This window comes from Teleopsis dalmanni, chromosome 1 (genome assembly GCF_002237135.1).
Source record: "Teleopsis dalmanni isolate 2A chromosome 1, ASM223713v2, whole genome shotgun sequence".
Taxonomy (NCBI): Eukaryota; Metazoa; Arthropoda; class Insecta; order Diptera; family Diopsidae; genus Teleopsis; species Teleopsis dalmanni.
The window spans coordinates 197,293,952-197,315,896 of record NC_051846.1 but is presented as its reverse complement, the minus strand read 5'-3'; the positions used below and the strand labels follow the sequence as shown (position 1 = coordinate 197,315,896).

Sequence of the window (21,945 nt, the reverse complement as noted above, 5' to 3'; positions counted from 1 at the left end):
TAAATTCATATGAAACGATTTGACCTCAACATTTTATGGCATATGCAAAAGAATGTAGTTTTGCAGAAGAAGGAGTGAGATTGTATATGTTTTTTATTCGTAATCAAATTGAAGTATTGGATCACTATTAGAAAAATATTTTAGTTTGTTGGAAATAGTAAAATAGAGGAATGTATATTCATGTAGTTTTCTAGTACAGGTCAACTCTATTCAGTTATTCATTAAATCTTTCGTATGTACCATAGTTTGTTATATTTATTTATACATAACTTTCTCTAGTTAATAGAACACAACTCTTTAGCTGTGATCAAACACACAAATATATCGTATTCTTCGCAGTTTCAGAAATAAACTGCGAAAATATTCAAAATAAATCATGGCAACTATAGAGTGTGTTACTTCCAAGTAAAAACTTACATACGATGTTCAATTAGTGACATCTATCATCTATTATGTAGTTGTTGCCATCATAATAAAGTTCTTCTACCTCTAGTTTCCCTTTGATACTTTCCTTCGAATCTTTGTCAGTAATATTGTCTGGTCTAGCTTTCTTTACTCCATTAGATTTCCTCTGCCAGTTTCAGTTAATGAGATGTATCAATGTTCTATTACCCAGTACACAATCTTCCCTTGCTAATTCACATTGTCTAAAACCTGCAGATAAGTTGATAACTTATCATAATCTTCTCTTTTATATTGAGTTATTCACAATGTAGCGAACATTGAATCCTAAGTAAATCCAAATCCATGTTGTTCAGTTTGAACCTCTGTCAGAAAGGTCTCAATTTATCATGATTTACCATCTCACACTTTCTAATTAAGTGAACATTAATACCTCAGCAAATTTAATTCATAAAGGTTCCGTTAAAATCCCTCATTATTAAAATTTCACGTGGTTTGAAATATATAAGATTTTGTCAAAAGGTACAAACTTTAACACCTATCGGATAAATTGCTTTCATTTAATGATTAAGATTAAAAACCACCAATTCTTTTTCATCACAAAACGATACAACGTACATGAGTACATTAGTTCTCAGTTCAGGCTCTAAGTCGTTCATTTGTGATAGTCCCATTGTTCCTATTACTTGCTAGTTTTGAACATATAACTGGTACAGTAAATACATAACTAGTAATAAGTCGTTAATTTCTAATAGTCTCGTTGGTCTTATTGTTTGCTATGTGCGAACAATCACAGAAATATCGGTTTTAAAAACCTAAGATACTTTATAGTTACTTTTCTTTACTTTATGGTGCTGTAGAATTTTCGAAAATTGTAGAATTACCGAAATTTACATTAAGATTCAGTGCTCTGAAAGAAATGTCTTATTCGTCTAATTATAATAATTTTAATTTAATTAAACAAAGCGTAAGAATACATCAAAATAACTATATAAAAACAGTACATATGACAAACTTTCTATAATTTCTATAATAGTTTCTATAATCTTCGTTACCCGACAACACTGATTAGGATGAAGGGCTGCAGAAATGAATACATACGTTCATACATAATGAATTTTAATTTATAATATATCCTTTACAATTATATCAATATACACATTATTAAACTTAGTTGTTGCCATACGAAAATTATTTTATTTTTTATATGATGTTTTATGGCACTGGGTGCGAGTTTTTTTGAACCAGTTATACTAAGAAATATATACTAAAGTCCTTGTTAATTAAGTAAATTAACGTGAAGTGTAATAAATTATTTAATTCATTTATTTTGGATGCCATAATAATAAAATAATGTAATGTTACCAAAATACAACAAAGAAAAATTTGCCCAATTGTGGAAGATTAGAAATGCGTCGCGGACCCCTCAAATATTAACCGTGGGCCGCATAAGACCCGTGGGTCGTACTTTCGATAGACCTGCTCTAGAATATACAATGCAACTTAAAATAATATATTATAATTTAAATTAATTACAGCATAGTTATGAACTTAACTCTGAATACGAAATATTATATTATTGCTTGTAGTTAGTATTATAAGCATCCAATAAATTTTGTATTGTTTTTCATGTCAGTTTATCAACTAACGACAAATGTGGCAGCGCGAAAAACAGCTGAGAACTTGTGTATGTGGAACGTGTTCGTTGTGTGTGGAAGATAATTTTTGACATGTATTGTTTCTTTTTGTGCATGTGTGGCGCACGATTTGACCGATTCGGCAAATAAGAGCGAGTTTTTGATGTGTAGTAAATACCAATAATATAATAAATAAGTATATTAAGCAATTTAAAGTTTTATAATTTAACAACTTAAAATAAATTCTGCAACTGCACTCGTTGGTAAGTTTGGAAGCCGCAAAAAGTTTGAGGTTAAACTTAGGACGCATTGACTCAGTTATTTTTGTTGTTACCAAAAATAGTACACAGCTTTACAATATAAACATCTGTTTAAACGATTTTATTTTACAGTATAACTTAACATCGAAACGAAATGCCACCAAAAAAGCATGAGGAACATGAGCGTAAGCCACTCATTGGGCGCATTGGCACAAATCTACGAATTGGTATTGTTGGTGTACCGAACGTGGGCAAGTCCACCTTTTTCAACGTCTTGACGAAAAGTGCTGCTCCAGCTGAAAATTTTCCTTTCTGCACCATTGATCCAAATGAGAATAAGTATCCAATTTTAGTTGTAATTTTGTTTTGTTAAAGTCTTTATGATAATTACACGCCCGAGGCAACATTGCCAGCACAACTCTTCTTCGAGTTGTGCTGGCCTAGCCAATGTTGTGCTGTGTTGTGGTATGAGTAGAATTAGAAAAAATTTATGAATAGTTTAACGCAAATAAGCTTTCGCCAGTGCTGGACTATGTGTGACATAGAATGTTTAGGCCAATATATTTAACTGTGAAAATTAATTTTATTCATTTATGAAATAACATATTATCAAAGGAGTTATGTGTACTAATTAATTCGATATTTAATTATCTGATGCAGAAATTATACAATTTCGAGAAGACTGTAGTCAATGTCAATGGTACTTCCAGTTTTTTACTGCGTTGCTTCCGTATATGTACGAGTACATATATCTTGTTTTTAAGCCATGTAACGACATTCAATAAACACAATATTAAAATAATTTTTAGCTCTCGATTTAGCTACTGTATGATATTTTTAAATATAACGTCCTGCAACTGTAACTGCATCGCGAGCAATACTTATTTTGAATGCTGTCCATTATTGTCCATCGAGCCACAAATCCCAACCTGTCATTTTGATATTTTGTTAAATGCTGTTTTTGAAAATTATAATAATTTCCGCAAAATAAGTTTTGATGCGCTGCTAAAGCATTTCTATAAAAATAATATAGGCTGCCGTTGGCCACTGTAGAATGGGCGTGGTTCGTTGCTTTTCATAAGCTATTATCTTCAGGTTTTTCTGGTTCATTGCTGAGCAAATTTGAGTGGAGGAAAACTAAATATGTATGCAAATTGCGGCGACTAATTTGATCGACTTCATTTTGCGTAAATGCTCCAACAGACCAACAGATCAAACCGAGTCGGAGCCAACCAGTGAAGCAGTAAACTGTGTTGGCTGTTATCGCTGCAGGCACTCGAGATTGCAGGAAATTATAGAAAATTGCAATGATTAGTTGTGATGCGTATTTTTGAGTTCTCATCGCATGATAGTTGCAATTTAAAGGATTCAATTGCCGGTTTTGCATATTTTAAAGAAACGGTGCAGATTTAATGCTTTCCGAACTAAAAATCAAAACAGTTCACTGTGGCAAAGTAGATAAAGATTAAACGCTCGTTAACATTATGTACAGCTTTGGCATTAAAACCATGATTAAATTACTCGTAAGAACTTAAATTTCTAATTATAGTAATAATTCTTAAGTTTTATATATGTGCATTAACCTTACGGCTTTGGTTGTTTTCCAGTACGTAGGGTACCGGTACCAGATGACCGCTTCGATTTCTTGTGTGAATATCACAAACCAGCTAGGTAAGTTTAGATAAATAATACATTTATAATAGGTATATAGTAATACTAATGGGCTATTACATTTTATATTGTTTACAGCAAAGTACCTGCTTATCTTAACGTAGTTGACATTGCCGGTTTAGTGAAGGGCGCTTCTGAAGGTCAAGGCTTGGGAAATGCCTTCTTGTCACATATAAGCGCTTGTGATGCTATTTTTCATTTATGTCGTGCCTTCGAAGATCCCGATGTAACGCATGTTGAAGGTGAAGTTAATCCAGTGCGTGATTTAGACATTATTTCAGAAGAATTGCGTTTAAAGGATGAGGAAAAATTAATGCAAAATTTGGATAAATTGGAGAAAGTTGTAGCACGAGGTGGCGACAAGAAGCTTAAGCCAGAGTATGACTCAATGTGTAAGATTAAAACCGTTTTGGTAGATGAAAAGAAGCAGTTACGTTTTGCTGACTGGAATGCGCATGATGTAGGTTCATTATTGACATTTAAGAAATGCATATAAAATAATTTTTTGACTCTTTTATGCAGATTGAAACCCTTAACAAATATCTTTTCCTTACATCGAAACCAGTTATCTATTTAGTGAATTTATCGGACAAAGATTTTATACGGAAGAAGAATAAGTGGCTACCTAAGATTAAGGAGTGGGTAGATCAGCATGACCCTGGTGCAATAATTATACCATTTTCTGGAGCTTTTGAACATGAATTATCAGAAAAAGACGATTTGGAGCGCAAAGCATACGAAGATGAAGTGAAATGCAAAAGTCAACTGGATAAAATTATTATTACTGGATATAAAGGATTGCAGCTGGAATATTTCTTTACTGCTGGGCAGGATGAAGTCAAAGCTTGGACCATACAGGTAGCTTATTTATATATAAGCCTTTTAGAATTATTAGAATTAGTTTTATATATATGAAATTATAAATTTAAGAAACAGTGTAGCATTTTGTAATATTGAAAATGGATTTATAGTAGATAATGTGATTAAACCTTATAACATCTAAAATAGATGAGTAGTAGACATTATCTAGTGTTTATATAGCGTCTTCAAGTTGGCAACTAGGGCGGGAGTTAATTAATGAGTTAAATGAAAACTAAGAGTTAAGTTTTATTATATATAAAAATATTAATAATATTTTTAAGTAAACTTGCGCAAGTATGTTGTCCCCACGCCTTCAAAATTTTATATTTTTTAAACAGTGTCGCATGCTTGCCAATAACTACAGGTTTGCATCTCAAAGCTACTCATTCACGACACTCTTGTTTAATTTTTGTTAGTACTAAATAGTAATTTATGGATGGATAATGTTAATGTAACTTTAATAATAGGACAACTTTAAGGGAAAAAAAATGTAAGGATGAAATTAGTTGATAGTTAAAGCCAAATTATAATTATAAACATTATAAAGTAAATTAACAAAAATCTATTTGTGTATGCATTGCCATGATCAAGAGAATTAGAAGTTCTAATAAATATAAATATAAATTGCTATAAATAATGTGAGAAGCAAATAATAAATAATATAATAATTTGATACTATGATATTTAATAAGCATTTATTTTATTTATTACAGAAAGGCACAAAAGCACCTGCTGCTGCTGGACGTATACACACTGATTTTGAGAAAGGATTTATTATGGCTGAAGTAATGCATTACAAAGACTTCAAGGAGGAAGGTAGTGAGGCTGCAGCAAAAGCTGCCGGAAAATATAGACAACAGGGACGCAATTATACTGTCGAAGATGGTGATATAATATTCTTTAAATTTAATGCAGGCGCTGGTTTAAAGGATGCCAAGAAGAAATGATTGAATATCGCCCTGATACTCTTCACCATTTTTTATCTAAATATGATTTTCTATTCTCAAAGCTTTTATATGAATTAAGTTTAAACTATTTTTGTATGCATTGCCTTGCAGTTACAGACGAATTTTTGTAAAATTATTTAAATTTTTATAAATTATTCAAGTCACCCATGTTAAATAAAACAAACAGAGTGAAGTGGCATATCTGTTTTATAAAGAAAAGTTTGATCAGTTTGAAAAAATAAATTAATATTTATATCAAAATAGAAATTTATAATTTTTTGATTTTTTAATTCAAAAAAAAGTTATCAATGATTTAATTGTAATAACACAAGGAAAAAAGGAATTTCGCAACAAATCTTTTACTTTTTAATCATCTGGTTCTAATTACAGATAGATAATATTATATTAAGTTGTACCCTATTCTGGCTATATTTTAGATTGAAAATTTCATAAGTAGTTTGTCTAAAGAGAGTCACACATTAATGGGCTGAATGATTTATACCACCCACTGTGCCACTTTTGAATCTTTAAAGCTGGACCATGAAAACACAATATACACTTAGAGTGGGCCTTGAGGAAAGTGATGAATATTGGAGCGAGAATAAGAAAAGAATGGTACAGAAAAATATTGCACCAAGCGTGATACTGTTAGGTGAAGGAATTTTGGTAATTCGATAGAACGGTGCGGTTTGGTTGATCATCTATCTTGTTGAGTACTTCTTAAGATAATCATTTGCATTTGATGGATATGTAGCAGCTTACAATCAAACCTCATGATACTATGACTATATGATTCTACTTTTTTTTTTTAATATGCTAAACAAGTAAAAAAGGAAAGGAACAGTAATAGCTTGCGAAAGCGAGACAACTAAATATTTAAAACTATGAGAACACGTGTTTGCAAAGTAGAATAATGTGGAAGGATTCGTACGTATATTTTCTGGTGCATAAAGTGTATAATAGTCCATTTATTTGGGATTCAAATCATGTATTTCATAAAAATAAGTTAAAAAGGTACAATTTTTGGGAAAATACTGCTAATGAGATGAACGAGGAGTTCGAACCCGTGACGCCCTTTGAAAAAGGTAAGTGCAGGGTAGTGTTATCGCGCACTGTCTCCGAGTATCAGAGTTGATAATTGTATCAGTCTGCACCATCTCTACCTAACCTGATCTTCTCTTAACTTCGCATTCCACTATTATTCCACTATATATTAGATTATATATAAATGATTAAAAGTCAATATTTATTATGATATACATGATTTGTGAAAATTATCATATTTATAGTCGCCATTATAAAAAAGTGGAACAATCTGAAGACGTACTACAGCCGAGAAACATTTAGAATTATGAAAGCCGCTAAAAACGGTGCAGACGAAAAAGAGCTCTGCGCAGTCAAAAATAGTTGGAAATTTAGACAGATATTGGAATTTCTATCAACTGCCACCGCACAGCCTAGAAACTATGTCAGTACTTTCAATAAAAGGAAGCTATAAATACATTTTAATATTAAATATTTGTATACAATTGTAGGCCCTACATAATCATGCTGCAGATTTTAGCGAAATTAGTGAATTTTCTTTTGATTTAGCAACACCATGCAATGCTAAAGCTAGTACTTTTAACTATGAGAATGCACAGCCAATGATCAAAATAGAAGTAAATGAGCCACTTACTCCGTTTATGGTAATGGAAACATATCCACCTGTAAGCTGCATTCCAACCACTTCGCAACAAACGCAAAAACGTAAGCAATCTTTTACATTTGACAGTATAGCGGAAAAACCTCCTAGAAAGAAAAACGAATTGATGTCGCTCCATTCAGCAAGTGAAACTGGTGAAACGCAACATCCGCATACGAAGAAAGATGTTATGAAGGAAACATGCACACAGACAGTGGTTAACCCCTCGGTTATGGTATCAAAAGAAATAACAGAAGCAGTTACTACATCGGACACAAATAAACCAATGTCAGTATTTGCTGCTTGTATAGATGAGGAGCTAAGTGCGCTCGATGTTGATCTCAAAATTGTAGCGAAAAAAAAAATATTTCAAATAATAACAGATTTACAATTACAACAATTAGAACGGAATAACATGCAAAAGTAACATATATTAATTATATAGTTTTATTTTATTTATAAACAAACAGCGACTGTCTTTATTTTAAAATAAAAAATAAATAAAAACAGTAATTCCTCACATAACGCGGTAGATTGGTTCCGTGTTATAGGAAAACGCATTATTGGGGTATAACCGTATACAGTGCGCAAAAGTACGCGAAGCCAATTATGAACTGCACAAATCCCCGCGTTATATGGGGGAATGCCCATGTTATACGGGAGTTTGAATCTCATAATATGAAAACACATTGCCAAAATACCATGTTATTTCATAGAAGTTTATGCGTACTGTTTGCTAAAAATATATTTTGTGTCATACTGTACGGTAGCCACAGTCCACATTTGCATCCATTTGTTTACTAGCTTATACACAAACCATTTTATGTCTTTACAATGCCTTGCAATAAATTTGAATTGTCAGGTAAGAAAATATTTTTATATTTTATTTATTTTATAAAAATTTAATTTTCATTATTTAATTGGTTTTGTTTGAAAATCCTAAAAAGCGGATAAAAACCTCATCGTCATTGCATTTGTTCGCGCTCTGTAGGTGGTGATAGGCAGGTGGTAATAGGCTTCAACAAGTTTAATTTCTGATAACAAATGAAAAAAGTATTTCTTTTGTTTATGCGTCAATGACGGATAGGACCTTAGCACGTGATTTGTGGTCTCATCCTCTTCTACTACAAAATCAAAATACACATTAGAGTAAGTATTCAGTTTCGTAAATGGATTATTCAACCTATACTGTCCTATTAGATTTCATGTAATAATTCCAAAGTTACTTTTGTTTGCTGCATGTAATCTTCAATTCGATTGAAGTTAGATGTTCCGAAGAGCGGTTTTGATTCTAACAAATTGGCCCAGCTTATTCTAATTTTCTAATTTTCTTATAAATTTTAGTGCTGAAAGAGAGAGAAGAGAAAAGCTTTCTTTTCATCAAGTTTCATTTTTTTCTCTGATAGATGAAGAAGACATTTCTGTTGTTTGTGCATTAAAGATGATGAAGCTCCTAGGGCGCGGTTTGTGGTTTTATTGTCGTTCACTATAAAAGCTACAAGTTATAAAAGTAAGCACCTAGTTCTTTGTAATTCATCCCTCAGAATTCATCTAAAGATCCCTAACTTGTTTTTATTTGGTTGCATGTACTTCTTTAACCGATTTAGGTCGAAAGTTCTGTTAAGCGGTTTTGATTGCGATAGCTTCGGTAAATTGTCGCAGTATACTTTCTTTTTAAACAGATGAGCAGAAATTAGCTCTTCCCAAACTATAGAAGGTTTTCGGCTATTTCTTTCCTGGCAAGTTTGTTTGTGTTTGGAGTAACATTGTGATTCAAGTCATTGGAGTGACTTTTCAGTTTTCGGAGGAAATGATATGACTTTAAATGAACCGTAATTCATCAGAATTTTTATAATGATCCTTAAGTTGATTTTATTTAGTTGCATTTAATGTTTAAAGTGTTTAAAGTCAAATGTTCTGGCAAGCGGTTTTGATTGTGATAAATCTGGTAGATTGCTTTATAAGTAACTCTGTTTGCCCTTGTCTTTTTAAATGAATGAGAATAAATAACCTCTTCTCATTGGTTTTGGCTAATTCTTACATGACAAGTTTGTCTGTGATCCAACTTGATCCGTCACCCATTACATCCATACTTTCTTTTTTGGCAAAAGTTGCTCGTCCTTTCAAGACACTCAATCACTAGTGTTACCAGATGACTCCCACACAGTTACGATAGTTACTTAATTTTTATCTCATAAATAATTTATTAAAATTCCATATGAAGTTCATAATAAAAAGCGAAAACTTTAAAATACACCAAAAATAACTAGTCTAAATCAAGTAAATTTAAATATTTCAATCTTCTCTATTTGTTTTTGTATTTTCATAATTTAACGCGATTCTCTTTGCTGAATAGAAATGCTCAGGTCTAGTCGCAGTGCAAGTTTACAAAATTTGCGAAGTACGTAAGCTTCCTAAACACAAGTGAAGTTTTTGTCCTCGTTGAGGATTCTCTTTTATAGACTCACCGACCGACCTATGGAAAACTTCTTGCGGTGTGCGTCTGTGAGTTTTGTGCCGAAATGAGTTTGCTTTGCCAGGCGCTGCAATTTGCACTGCAACCTGTTCAAATGCAATTTTGTGCTGCTTAACTTTTTGCCGAACTCAAATTTAAAGTTTTTAATCAAGATGATATTTGTTAAAGGCATATGTATGAGTAAACAGTACAACAACAAACACACACACACATACGTCACAGGAGCAAAAATTCACAGGCTCACTTGCATTAGGCAAACAAATGTAAAGGATTTCGCACAGGACGAAGATAAACTCATGTTAAATTCAAATATGTAATTCGGTTTACCGCGGGTATTTATTTGTATACATGTGTGTGTGCATATTAAGTGTTTGCGTTGCCAAATACTTTTATCCTTCCCTGTTTGTAAATTAATTTTTTCACTAAAAGATTTATTTTTTGATAAGATTTCGTTATTTTTCTGATTTTATTTTAGTATTAAAATTAATTTGTTTGCTTCTTAAGGAAGTACATTTAAAGTAAACAAATTATAAGTCTTTGCGGATGTATTAGAATGTCTACGAAAGTTTATCTGATAGAGGGATAATCTCACATTTTATTTAAATTTCATTAGAATCTGCTGTTTTTTTCTGCATATGATCAAATCGGAAATAATTTTTAGAATGCACATTATTTTCTATAACGTAAAGGAATATAATCAAGGTCGGGGGTTTTGGTGCTCTTAGCACATATCTTAGTATAATGCAAAACTAGACGTCTCCAATGGAAATCCACGTACTTTCTTCAATACCAATTGAAGGTAAACATTTGGATATAAGGGGTTACGCGATTAAAGTGCTGCCAACTACACACACGTGTATCTGTCAAATTGATATTGTCAACTACGTGAAATACATACGAATGACAGCTGTTTATATTGCTTACAAGCTATATTACCACAAGCATTTGCGTCTAAGTTTTATAGAACAAAAGTAATTCGAAATGGAATTCAAACGTGTAATTGCGTTATATTTGGCTGGAAAATCACAACTAGCTACTGTTCATGAGCTCAAACACCTTAAAGTGCATAACATGTTTATGTATAGTACCAGAAATTTTTATAATAGAAAAGATAGCGTTGCTAAACGCTATGGTGGTGGACGAAAAAAAACAGCAATATCACCTGAAATGATTGTTTTTTCATGTGGGTTCCGATAGTAAATGGAGACTACCGTAGTAATTTTACCCTAGTCGCAAATAGTGTTAAAATCGGGACTGCTTTATATTAATTTAAGAGCGAGTTGATGCAGCCTATTATGTCGTTAATAATGTATTGAAAGAGAGACTTAGTTATTGTTTCATTCTCCCGCTTTGACGCAATGGAAATGTGGTCAGTTCTAATATTTAAGATCTATTATGTGCATATGTGCTAGCAGACTTTTATTAAAAAAATTAATTCTAGTAAAAATGCAAAACACATTTTATTTATAAAATATATACAAATATTTTAATCTTTTTCGAACAACTAAATATGTTCAATTTGAAATTTAATTCTAACTGTTTTAAATTCTGTATACAAAACCAATTACTCTAAAACTATACAGTTTTGAAGTTATTGTTTTAAATTTGGTTGTCAAATAGCAGGCGTTGATATATATACGTTTATGTTTGAAAATCATTCAAACTGTAGATAATATAAAAAATTTAAATTGTTTTTGTGTTTCATATTTTTTGGCTCAGCAGATGTAAATTATATTTGTTCATAATAATTTCGTAAGTTTTTATATTTACAAATACAATAGTTAAAACTTTTACAATAGTTAAAAGTATTAAGGTTCATCACACATCATGGACAATCTTGATAATATTGTAGAATTAATATTAAAAACTTTAGATGAGTGCCGGCCGTCGAATAATGATGCCATGATTCGAAGAATTGCAGCTCGTTGCCAAGTAAGTAGTTCTTATATATTTTATTTAATTAATTTTAAGCACTTATTATATATATTAAAATAAATACCAGTTTTAAAAGGGAATCATTTTCTCTAATCTGCTAGTTAAGGTTAAGTGTTTGGTTAAGAAAATTAGGAATTAGAGTTATTATAGAAAGCTTATTGTCATAGTTCAAAGTATGTGCTTCATTAAATACTATAGAGCTTTGGACTCGTTATAATAACTCATTCCCCGGGTTCGATTTGGCGCAGCCCAAGTCTCTCATTGGTGGTTGATTTCATTTGACGAGTGTCAAATCCTGTGCAAAACCTAAAATTTAAGTTCTGCGGACGAAACTCCATGTACGTACTGTACACTAAGGTTATGCGAAGACTTTCATTGAGTACGACAAGTATATAATCTGATATTTATAAAAAAAATAGTGCGTATCAGGTTATAAATACAATGAGATATGTTGACTTATATACTCTCTCCCAAAAGCTAGCACTTTGTGAGTACAACATATAAGTATAATATATAAGTAAGCAAAAAAAAAAACTATGTAGAGAGCATAAAAATCAATTTTGACAGAAAAATTTTATTCTGGTTTTAAAAAATTTTTTTATATTTTAATGGTTAAATCAAAGCTTGTTTCTCTCCCACTCAAATATAATGAAACTATCACTATATATGTTATAAATCAATATTTTTAGTTGCCTATTGAGGTGGTGCATAATGTTCTTCTTGGGCCTTTGGTAGCTTTAGAAAAAGAAAAGAAAGAGCCACCCAAAGACGATTTTATGGTTTACGTGAAGAAATCGAGCGACAGTGGAAGTGACTTCTACCAATTGGTAAACGATGAGTTACTTGAACCGGATGAGGAAGAAGATGATGAAAGTAAGCGTAAGAAGAAAGCTAAAAAAAGTACTGAATCGGTCCCCGAAAAACGCTGCAAAAGATGCGAAGCCGCTAAAAAACACCGATAACCAAAACCAATAGCTAACATCAGGTATATAATGTGTACTTTCTATATTGTGCTATAGTTATCTTATATTAATGATTAATTCTTGTTGCCATAAATATAAAGGATTTATATACGCAAAGGTTAAAATTTAATTAACAACGTAGCAACTGACCACCTTTGCATAACAAAAGCGATTTAATAATTGAAAAGGTCGGAAAGATATTTTTACAATGAAAGTATCATCTATTTTTAAAAAGGCTTCAAACACATCATCATGGAGATCTAAAAGTGAGTAGTGTCAAAACTAACAATTTATATAAGCAGCGTTTGATTGTTGTTTAAAAACATTCTCAGATGAAGCAGTAGTAAAGCTCTTAAGTGCAAACAAAAACGAGTAATCGAATTTAATGGTTAGTTATGAAGCCGTATAACATCTAAAGAATAACTAACTTAATAAAAAATATTGGCCGAATGCAGATCAAAATTTACAGGACAACCTATGATGCAGTCCATTTACTGAAGTTAGATCAGGTGATTGTTAATACACGTATCACTTTGTAAACTCAATGAGAACATCGAAGAATCTGCTATGGATACTGCATTGAAGTTTGTATAGTGCGTATCTATGGGATAAGTATCCATCATGATCCACATCCTTAATGTCTACACTGCAAAATGGACTATGAGAACATTTTTCTCATATACGAGACATATATATTCTGTAGATAAAGACCACGTGTGTAATATTGAATGTTCCACATGTTTTTCCATATCCATATAGAGTGTCACATTTACTTTAATAATCTATCGACAAAGCTAATATATTAATAAAATTCCAAGAACTAATTTAACACGGCACTCATGGAATTAATTTATCAAGTAAAACACGGCACCCATGTAATTAATTTAATGAAAACTTTTCCATATGAACATTACATTAAACGAAGATATTGGCATACTAATCAGTATTGTGTCCCCAAAACAAGTAAGTAAATTTAACTTCAAACTTATTCTTTTGAATGCAAGGTAGGTGTCCAACTAAGTAATCCGAATTGAACCTTTGAAATCCATAACCAATAATAAGGCATTCTTTTTGAATTCAAATTAAGTTCTTCAAATCGAATTATGGGCTACGGACCGTAACAGCTGAAAAATATAAAACCCCTATTTTTTTGAATAGGGGTCAGAATATCTATTTATAATCATTTTTAATGTTATAATATTTTCTTTTAGACACTACAAAACAACATCTGAAAATGTGCTACTACACTAATGGCCTATACCCATAGTTGCCAGACTACGTATATCGATGATCGTAAGAATTGGCGAGAGACTAAACCATATTAACCATATTAATAACTATACATTATCTTATCATATGTGGCATTGATTGGTAGTATCAAGTAGCTACCGTTATTACCACTACGCCTACTTTTATTGCATTTTCAAATTTATAAATATAAAATTAAACGTGAATATATTTTTGGTTAATAAACAATACAATAACACCCAAATAGTTGTTTCTCATTGTATTGGAATGGCAACAGAGTCCACAAAAAGAATTGTTCTTGCCTGTGATAGAAGCGTTATTCATTTCAAGAACTTTCTCATATCAAAAGTTAAGTAGCAAACATTATCTAATGTTTATAAATCTAATAGCTCTTTGATAATGGTTTTTATCACGTCGAAGAGTTTTGCCTTTTTCATCGATATCCGACTATCTCGATAAATCGTTATAACTTACTTACTGCTGTTCTTTTCTCCTGTGTTTCACATAGGGCCTATTATTTCGGTTTCATTCATCTGAATACTTGAACGTGAATTTGTCGTCTCCACATCCGATATGACTGCAGTCGTGGCAGGGGGATCGTAGAGACCGGTTATCCCGTGAAGAAATAATTCCGATGTGATTTTGTTTCGTGTTTGTTGCGAGTATGAGCAGCAATTAGTCAATGAGTGTAGGGTTTAAAGACTATTGTAAGCAACTTTCTTAGTGAGTTCTAAAATAGTTGTTTGTCCTCACCTATATCATGAGACGCTAGGGTGTTCAAAAGTCATTCAGACTAGTTGCTCGTATTCCTTCGTCCTCTTTCAACTGAGCTAGGCACGGGTTATGGCGGAGGTAAATCGTTGTAAGGAATGTCTAAATTTAACAAAAATAATTTTTAAATTATGACAGAAATTTTAATAAAACCTTGTTTCATGTATACTGGAATCTGCAAGTTCTGCAAAGAGAAGCAGAGCATGAAACACTTCAATTCTTAAATGAAAGAAAGTTTTGAATGGATATTCAATAATTAACGGTTGAGTAAAACTTCGAAGAGTAGGTCAAGTTTTAGTATTTTTTGAAGAAATATGATTTTAGGTCCAAATAGGGCGGCACAATAAATCTTAAAGTTCCGATGCAATATACCATCATTATAACGTTAACAATGCGTTAGTATATATTGTAGGTCACACAAATGCTAAATCGTCCTGATTAAATGATTCCGTTGTGTTATAGATTGCTTTTCTATTTTTTTTAAATTTTTATATAAATATTGTTAAAATTTGGTATAACAATGTTGATACCAATTTTCAAATTATTATACATATCTGCTTGTTACTTTCATTATAATAATTATTAGAGCAGAAGATATTAAATGCAGATCTTTTTAACTCAGATTAAACTCAGATCCAAATCTTTTTATCTTTGGTTATACTTGCTTCAGAACAAGTCCTGCGGAAGGATACTTATGTTGATAATTAATTAATTTTCAATTCAATGCTTTAAGTTACTATTCATTTAAAAAGAAAATTGACTTTTAGCTGCATTTGAAGCTGCACAACTGACTGACCCCAACTGATTTTGACGACTCTTCTAAACAACATATTTCGACGTCAATTTCGACATTTATTTTGAAGTCCTTTTCATTGAAATAGGACGAATCACTCATAACTCAAAACTCAATTGAAAAGTTCGATTTGGAAAAGCACTCAATCGTCATTGTTGCTGCAGCTGCTGCTGCTGCCGTTATTGCTGCCATTATTGCCAGTCACTATTATTCGTATTTTTACTGCTGCAATATAGCTGACTTTGTTGAAGCACAACTAAAAGCTATTGCTGCAATTGTCACTTGCAACATTCGCTCCTCAACAATCAATGGCTGGCAACAACCAACAGCAGCCAGTAACCAACAGCAGCCAGAAGCCAGCAGCAAGCGAAGAGCAATGCGTTATAAAGCGTTAAAAATTGCTGTCATAAATTAATGAGCGAGTGCGAAACGTCGAAATTGAATTGAATATCTGAATTGCATCATTATTCATTTACAGATGCTTTCATCACAATTCAATTCCATCCACCATTGTTGAATGCTGAATTTTTCTTAATAACATTGCTCTCGGTTTTTTGTTGTTGTTGTTGCTGTCATTTTTGTCAGCAATTTCATTTTTTGTAGTTATTTTTAAAATTAACTTCCTTTTATTTTTATTCATTTCGTTAACAATTGAGCAGGCGTCAATTAATTGATGACAATTTATATGAAAATAAAAATAAATTATTTTTATTCTCAATTTTATGCTCAGTTTTTATGATTGCGTATACGCAACGTAAATCAAAAACAGCGACCATAAAACCAGCAACCAGCAACCAGGAACCAGCAACTGCAGCAGAAGAAGGAACTTCATGTGCAAATATTTGCACATAAAATTTTGCTCGATTTTCAATTTGAAGCATTTTGACAGTCCATTTTGCCATTTACTTTTCATTGAATGTCCTGACATTTTCACACTTGTCCAATTGTCCTTTTTTTATCAATTTCAACTTAAAACTGCAACAGTTGCTTTCTCTCATTGCTGACATTCTAGCTGCGTTCTAGCTTAGCAATTGCTAATTTTCTGCTGAGATTGCTGCTTTCATTATTAGAAAATAATTGCGTGAATTTTGTGCTGGAACGTGTTTTAAATTCAAATCCTTCTTGAGTTACAAAAAACTATAAAGAAAATATCGAACTAAACACTATGATTCTAAGACGTTGAAAGTAAATATATATACAGATATATTAAAATGCAATGTAATCTATTGCAAGCAGCATATTCCTGCCAGCAAGGACAATATTGATGATGGCTGCAATAGTAAACGGAACGAGTAAGAGTACGAGTACGAGTACGGGAATGACACGATTAACACGATTTCTGGCATAAACGTGACGACAATATAAATCAGCAGATTGCCAGATTATTTGCCACCACTAAAAGGTACAATATCAATAGCAGCAATGAGAAAGCAACAACAACAACAACAACAATAAATCTTAGACTAAAACACTAACAACAACAACACCAACAACACCAACAATAATAATAATAATACCTGTCGGCAACTGTTGGTATTTAACTTAATGCTATTTGCTAGTAAAATGATTTCAGTAAGGATTAAATAATGGCGTCAAATAGCTTTAGTAACGGAAATTTTCCTTCGTGCAGCAACAGTTTTTACTGCCAGAGTTCACGATTTATTCGTGTAGTTTTTATTACATGCCAATAATATTGACTACCTTCCCCTTACCCAAACACTTGCCATCACTTACCGAGTCTCCTACCGCCGCGGCCGTTGTAAGTGCTTTGGATTTAGAGTATAGCTTTCATGGCACAATGGTACGTAACACTTGAAGCAATAAGTGTTGCCAATCGCTGCTGCTGCTGCTGTTAACAGTTGCTCGGAAAACGTGCTTTAAATTAAAATGCGAAAGGTTCTTCAAGGTATTTACCAATGCGGCAATTTACTTTTTAGCCTCATCAGCATGACACCACAACTTCACGCGGCCAAATGGCCGCTTATAGACTGCACTGGCAGAGAACGGAACAATAAGCACGCGCTCCGTTGAACGGACAGACAGACACTTTTAGGACACTTCACAGGATACTAATGGAAGTCACAGGTATTTTATGCGATTTGTTATTTTATTGTTAACGATCAACTTTTCAATGTTATTTTATGATTTGGCAAATAAATTGATTTCCAGTTAAAAAGTAACAAAATTCAAAGATGGAAGGATACCAGAATTATATAAAATAAAAGTAATCTTACACTCAATTTGAAGATTTATAAAATATTGTTGACTGTATTTTTCTTTGACTAAAAGGAAGTCTATAAACATTTAAGTTGAAATAAATTTTATGTAACTTTTATTCCAAATATCAATACCTAATTAAGAATTTTATGTTGTATGACAATAAATCTATTTTGAAGAGGAAAATGGGACTATATATATTCTTCGGTTAACCGTAGAGGTATTCGAAACATTGTCAAATATTCATTATCAGTGCTTGCTGTAAACATCTTCTGATTTAATTGAGCGTATATAAATTTTGGATTCCAATTGTTAGAAAATTGGACCCTATCAATTTTGAACTATAGACCCATTTTTTAATACACAATTGTCTTTATAAAAATCTGTTGGTTTATATGTTTGTATATAAATTTTGAACTGCAAGTGTCAGGAAATTGAATTCTGCTAACTTTGAATCATAGACCCGTGTTTTGATACACAGTGATCTTTGAAAAAATTTATTGGTTTAATTCTCCATATATAAATTTTAAACTGCAAATATCGATCCAAGATATTTACTCGTCTAAATAAAACAATTTGCTTTATTAAGTCGGAAGAGGTCCGTATAAAATGCTATAATGAGTAAGAAATAGTTTGCATTATAGAAAAAGAAGATAATACTGAAGAATATGAAAGAAAGAAGAAAAATATTAAGAAAGAATGTTAAATAAACACTGTTGTAACAATCTACAATAGAGTATATCAACGCAAATTATTATATGTAACGTTCGAGTGATGGTACAAAATTAATATAAGGTGACGAACAACTATATATCTGGTCTTACAATAATAATTACGATGAAAACTAAATCTTTATTTAAGAGAACAAATTGTTATTGATTTACTAGATTTTACTATTTGATTTACTATTTATAAGTAAAATGCCGTGGTATAAATAAATCCAAAATTGCTGTTAAATAGTGTTATATCCTCATTCATACATAAGGGACACAGCCCTGAAGCTATATGCGAAAATCGACAGACTGCCCTTCCTAGCACTATCTAATTTCAGAGTAATCAGTAACTGGACGGGGAGGTACGCAGATCTTAAATCAATCATTGAATAATCACGAAGCTTATGACGAATACACAAATTAGTCATTGAGATGGGTGGGACTCTGCAGAAACCCCCAGCTATCAAAGAGTAAAAGTGCCCAGATGCACTAACTCAGAAAAGGCTTAAAATTACATTACTCAGCAACTAATAAACAGAATATTGTTTTCATAAAATCCTGTTTCGAAAAAAATATTAGAAATACTCTGCTTAATTTAAAAACTTTCAACAAATTCCAAAATGAAACTCTACGTTCATTTTATATGAAAATGTGCAGCACCTCTTATTTGAGAAAAATATGCAAACTGCATTTCAGAAGTACAAAGATGGCTTTACTACGATATTAAATAATATTAAAATATTATGAAATAAGTAAAAAAATAATGAACTATGAAATATGAAAAAAGAAGTTTAAATGAACAGTCTGTAGTTGAAATAATTACGAAAGCTGGTGAAATTCATTTACTCTTGTAGCGCAACTTAATTACATTTTAAATTAAACTTCATTTAATCGCCTTTGGAAGCCACCAAAGGATGAATATACAAAATTAAAATAGTTGTTAAAGAAAGGATATTATTGAAGCAATTTTCTGTAGATTTACATGGAATGAAGAAAGCATTTTCAAGTTTACTATTTAAGTGAATGAAATAAATAAAGTATTCTATAAAGAAAGTTTTTATTTATGTGAAAGCACTGAAGAAAAGCGCAACCAACACTCAACGTCTATAATAATTACAAGATAATGAAAATTTATCATTGTAAACAGTTGAGTGAGTTACTTATCATTATCATCATCAAAAAGATACATGAGTTGTATTCGCATTGATAATTATATTTTCATATGCCGGGATGTAAAGAATAATGGATGGATGTATATATAAAAAAATGCAGACGCATTCGTTATTGAAATAATCTTATCAGTTTAATTAATTGTTATTGTTTCAATATTAATTTAAGTCTGAAATGCACTCTTATCTTATTTACTGTATATTACCAATAAGTGAAATTTGTGAAAAATTTAATGAAAAGCAGATGCCTACTCACGGTGCGTCTCTTGATATATCTGTGTTACTTATGTATGTCATATAGGGTATTGTATAAATACCCTTTTATATTATATAAGCAATATAAATATATGCGCATACGTATGTATATACATATATTTATATATATATATATAATTTATCTTAATGTAAGGATGAATTTCATTATTTACGTTAATAGTTAAACATTTAGGTTCAGATGCTCAGACCTTTTGAGCTCATACTCTTAATATACAGATGGAGTTCTTAATATACATGCGAATAATATTTAGTAATTTTATTAAAATTGAAATGAAAAAAATTACAAAAAAACTTATGTATCACTGGAACTTATTTCATTTGTATTCAGGCTCAAGTATTTGGAATGCCTTAACTACAGCCTTCTGCTCAAAAAGTACTCGGATTTTGTAAATAAAACACAAATTTAAATTTTATTCCAAATTTATTTTATCTTCTTCAAAATATGCTCTTTCTGAAGCGATACACATATGCCAACGCTTAACCCAATCTTCCATACAGTTTTCGTAGGCCCGTGCAGGTATGGCTTTTAGTTCGTTCAGCGAATTCTCTTTTACCGATTCAATTGACTCAAAACAAACAATAAAATCTGAATACTTTTTGAGCAGAAGGTATATAATGTGAACTATCTTTAAGCTCAATTATAAATTTGATTTAATCAATATTTTCAATAGATTGTAAAATATTAAGTCAATTTCTTAACTTCTAATCCAAATGATTCGAGAACTATTTTATTATAGGTATGCTATGTTTAGACTATTGTACTTAGTTGTACAATTATGCAGTAATATGTGTTATTATTCATACAAAATCCATATAATATCAATACAGAAAAATGCTAAAAACGTTCAGTTAGTTTATGTGTACGAAATATTATATGGTAAGAATTAGGTGATTTTGTGTATGTTATAAGGGGCAACAAGTCTATTCCTTAAGTTTCCTGTTGCCCAGTTTAGAATATACACAGAGAATCTGTTTAGACATTTCATTATACAAATTTTGGTTCATTTTGTTAAGATGATACAGTCCTTTTGATTGCATATTATAATTGATTTAGTAGACCTTAAATCAAAAATGTTTTCAGTGCTTTAATTTACTTACAAATTCACCTCTCGTATGAGTACAGAATAGCTTATGCACAATTAATTCATGTTTTCGTTTATCAAGACAGTTAGCTGTTTCGTTGGCCTATCTAAACCTCTGCTACTCTTTGCGTCGTAGCACCCAAAATTTGAATCATTCTTCCCGCGTAAGTTTGGATATTAACCACAACCACTACGAATTTAATATCTGATCAGCATAGCTGAAGCTACGGGCCACTGACTCTCGTAGTACTAGATCTCCACCTTTGGTTAAATGTCGTAAGTGCCGTAATACTTCCTACCATGCACACTTTTAACGCAAATTTCGGCGAGGCACCGGAATTTTAGTAGCCTCTTACGACAGGCATGCCTACCGCGGAAATATTGTAACCAATTCACCGCAGGGGGTACCGGAATGCCGATCTCTCAGAAGAGGGAGTGTTTTAGTTCGTATACTACAAAGTAGGAGTCGAACACACCTTTTCGGCGAAGGTTGGTTTGATGGTGCATAAACCATTCCATCTCCGCACCACAACAAAAACAAAAAAAAAAAAAGATGATAGATGGGTGAATAAATCTCTTACCCTGTCTTTGACATAGTTTATTACATTCTTTTTAAGTTGAAATTTGGTGGCTGCGGTTGGAGGATCGCTACTGTCTCTAACTACGATTAACTGTAATTACATTTAAAGGTTAATATTTAATTATCTAATATTTATTAATTAATATGTTTATCTGTATAACCTACTAATTAATTCGTGCATAAAAAATTTAACCCTGGAATAATTTCACTCATGATAATTTAATAAATTATATTTGCATAATTAAATTGCAAATAATTGAG

The 21,945-nt window shown here is 31.6% G+C and overlaps 3 protein-coding genes across 6 annotated transcripts; all 3 read left to right on the top strand.

Moving 5' to 3' along the window:
• Window positions 1-2,139: 2,139 nt before the first annotated feature.
• LOC119671155 (obg-like ATPase 1) lies at window positions 2,140-6,030 on the top strand. 2 transcript variants are annotated; one of them, XM_038081687.1, is made up of 6 exons: window positions 2,140-2,302; window positions 2,432-2,634; window positions 3,910-3,970; window positions 4,049-4,430; window positions 4,493-4,828; window positions 5,545-6,030. In XM_038081687.1, the coding sequence occupies exons 2-6, from the start codon at window positions 2,454-2,456 to the stop codon at window positions 5,776-5,778; spliced, it is 1,194 nt and encodes a 397-aa protein (XP_037937615.1). In that variant the 5' UTR covers window positions 2,140-2,302; window positions 2,432-2,453; the 3' UTR covers window positions 5,779-6,030. The 2 variants fall into 2 exon arrangements, with proteins under 2 accessions (XP_037937615.1, XP_037937616.1); XM_038081688.1 differs by lacking the exon at window positions 2,140-2,302 and adding an exon at window positions 2,318-2,369.
• Window positions 6,031-6,125: 95 nt separating this feature from the next.
• Window positions 6,126-7,923, top strand: LOC119671154. The gene is made up of 2 exons (XM_038081686.1): window positions 6,126-6,863; window positions 7,372-7,923. The coding sequence occupies exons 1-2, from the start codon at window positions 6,692-6,694 to the stop codon at window positions 7,887-7,889; spliced, it is 690 nt and encodes a 229-aa protein (XP_037937614.1). The 5' UTR covers window positions 6,126-6,691; the 3' UTR covers window positions 7,890-7,923.
• A 3,773-nt stretch (window positions 7,924-11,696) lies between these two features.
• LOC119671152 lies at window positions 11,697-14,332 on the top strand. 3 transcript variants are annotated; one of them, XM_038081685.1, is made up of 4 exons: window positions 11,697-11,870; window positions 12,563-12,858; window positions 12,937-13,101; window positions 14,047-14,332. In XM_038081685.1, exons 1-2 carry the CDS (start codon window positions 11,766-11,768, stop codon window positions 12,833-12,835), a joined length of 378 nt encoding a protein of 125 aa, XP_037937613.1. In that variant the 5' UTR covers window positions 11,697-11,765; the 3' UTR covers window positions 12,836-12,858; window positions 12,937-13,101; window positions 14,047-14,332. The 3 variants fall into 3 exon arrangements, with proteins under 3 accessions (XP_037937613.1, XP_037937611.1, XP_037937612.1); XM_038081683.1 differs by lacking the exon at window positions 14,047-14,332 and adding an exon at window positions 13,840-13,952 and having other exon boundaries at window positions 12,937-13,798; XM_038081684.1 differs by lacking the exon at window positions 14,047-14,332 and adding an exon at window positions 13,168-13,798.
• The last annotated feature ends 7,613 nt before the right edge of the window (window positions 14,333-21,945 follow it).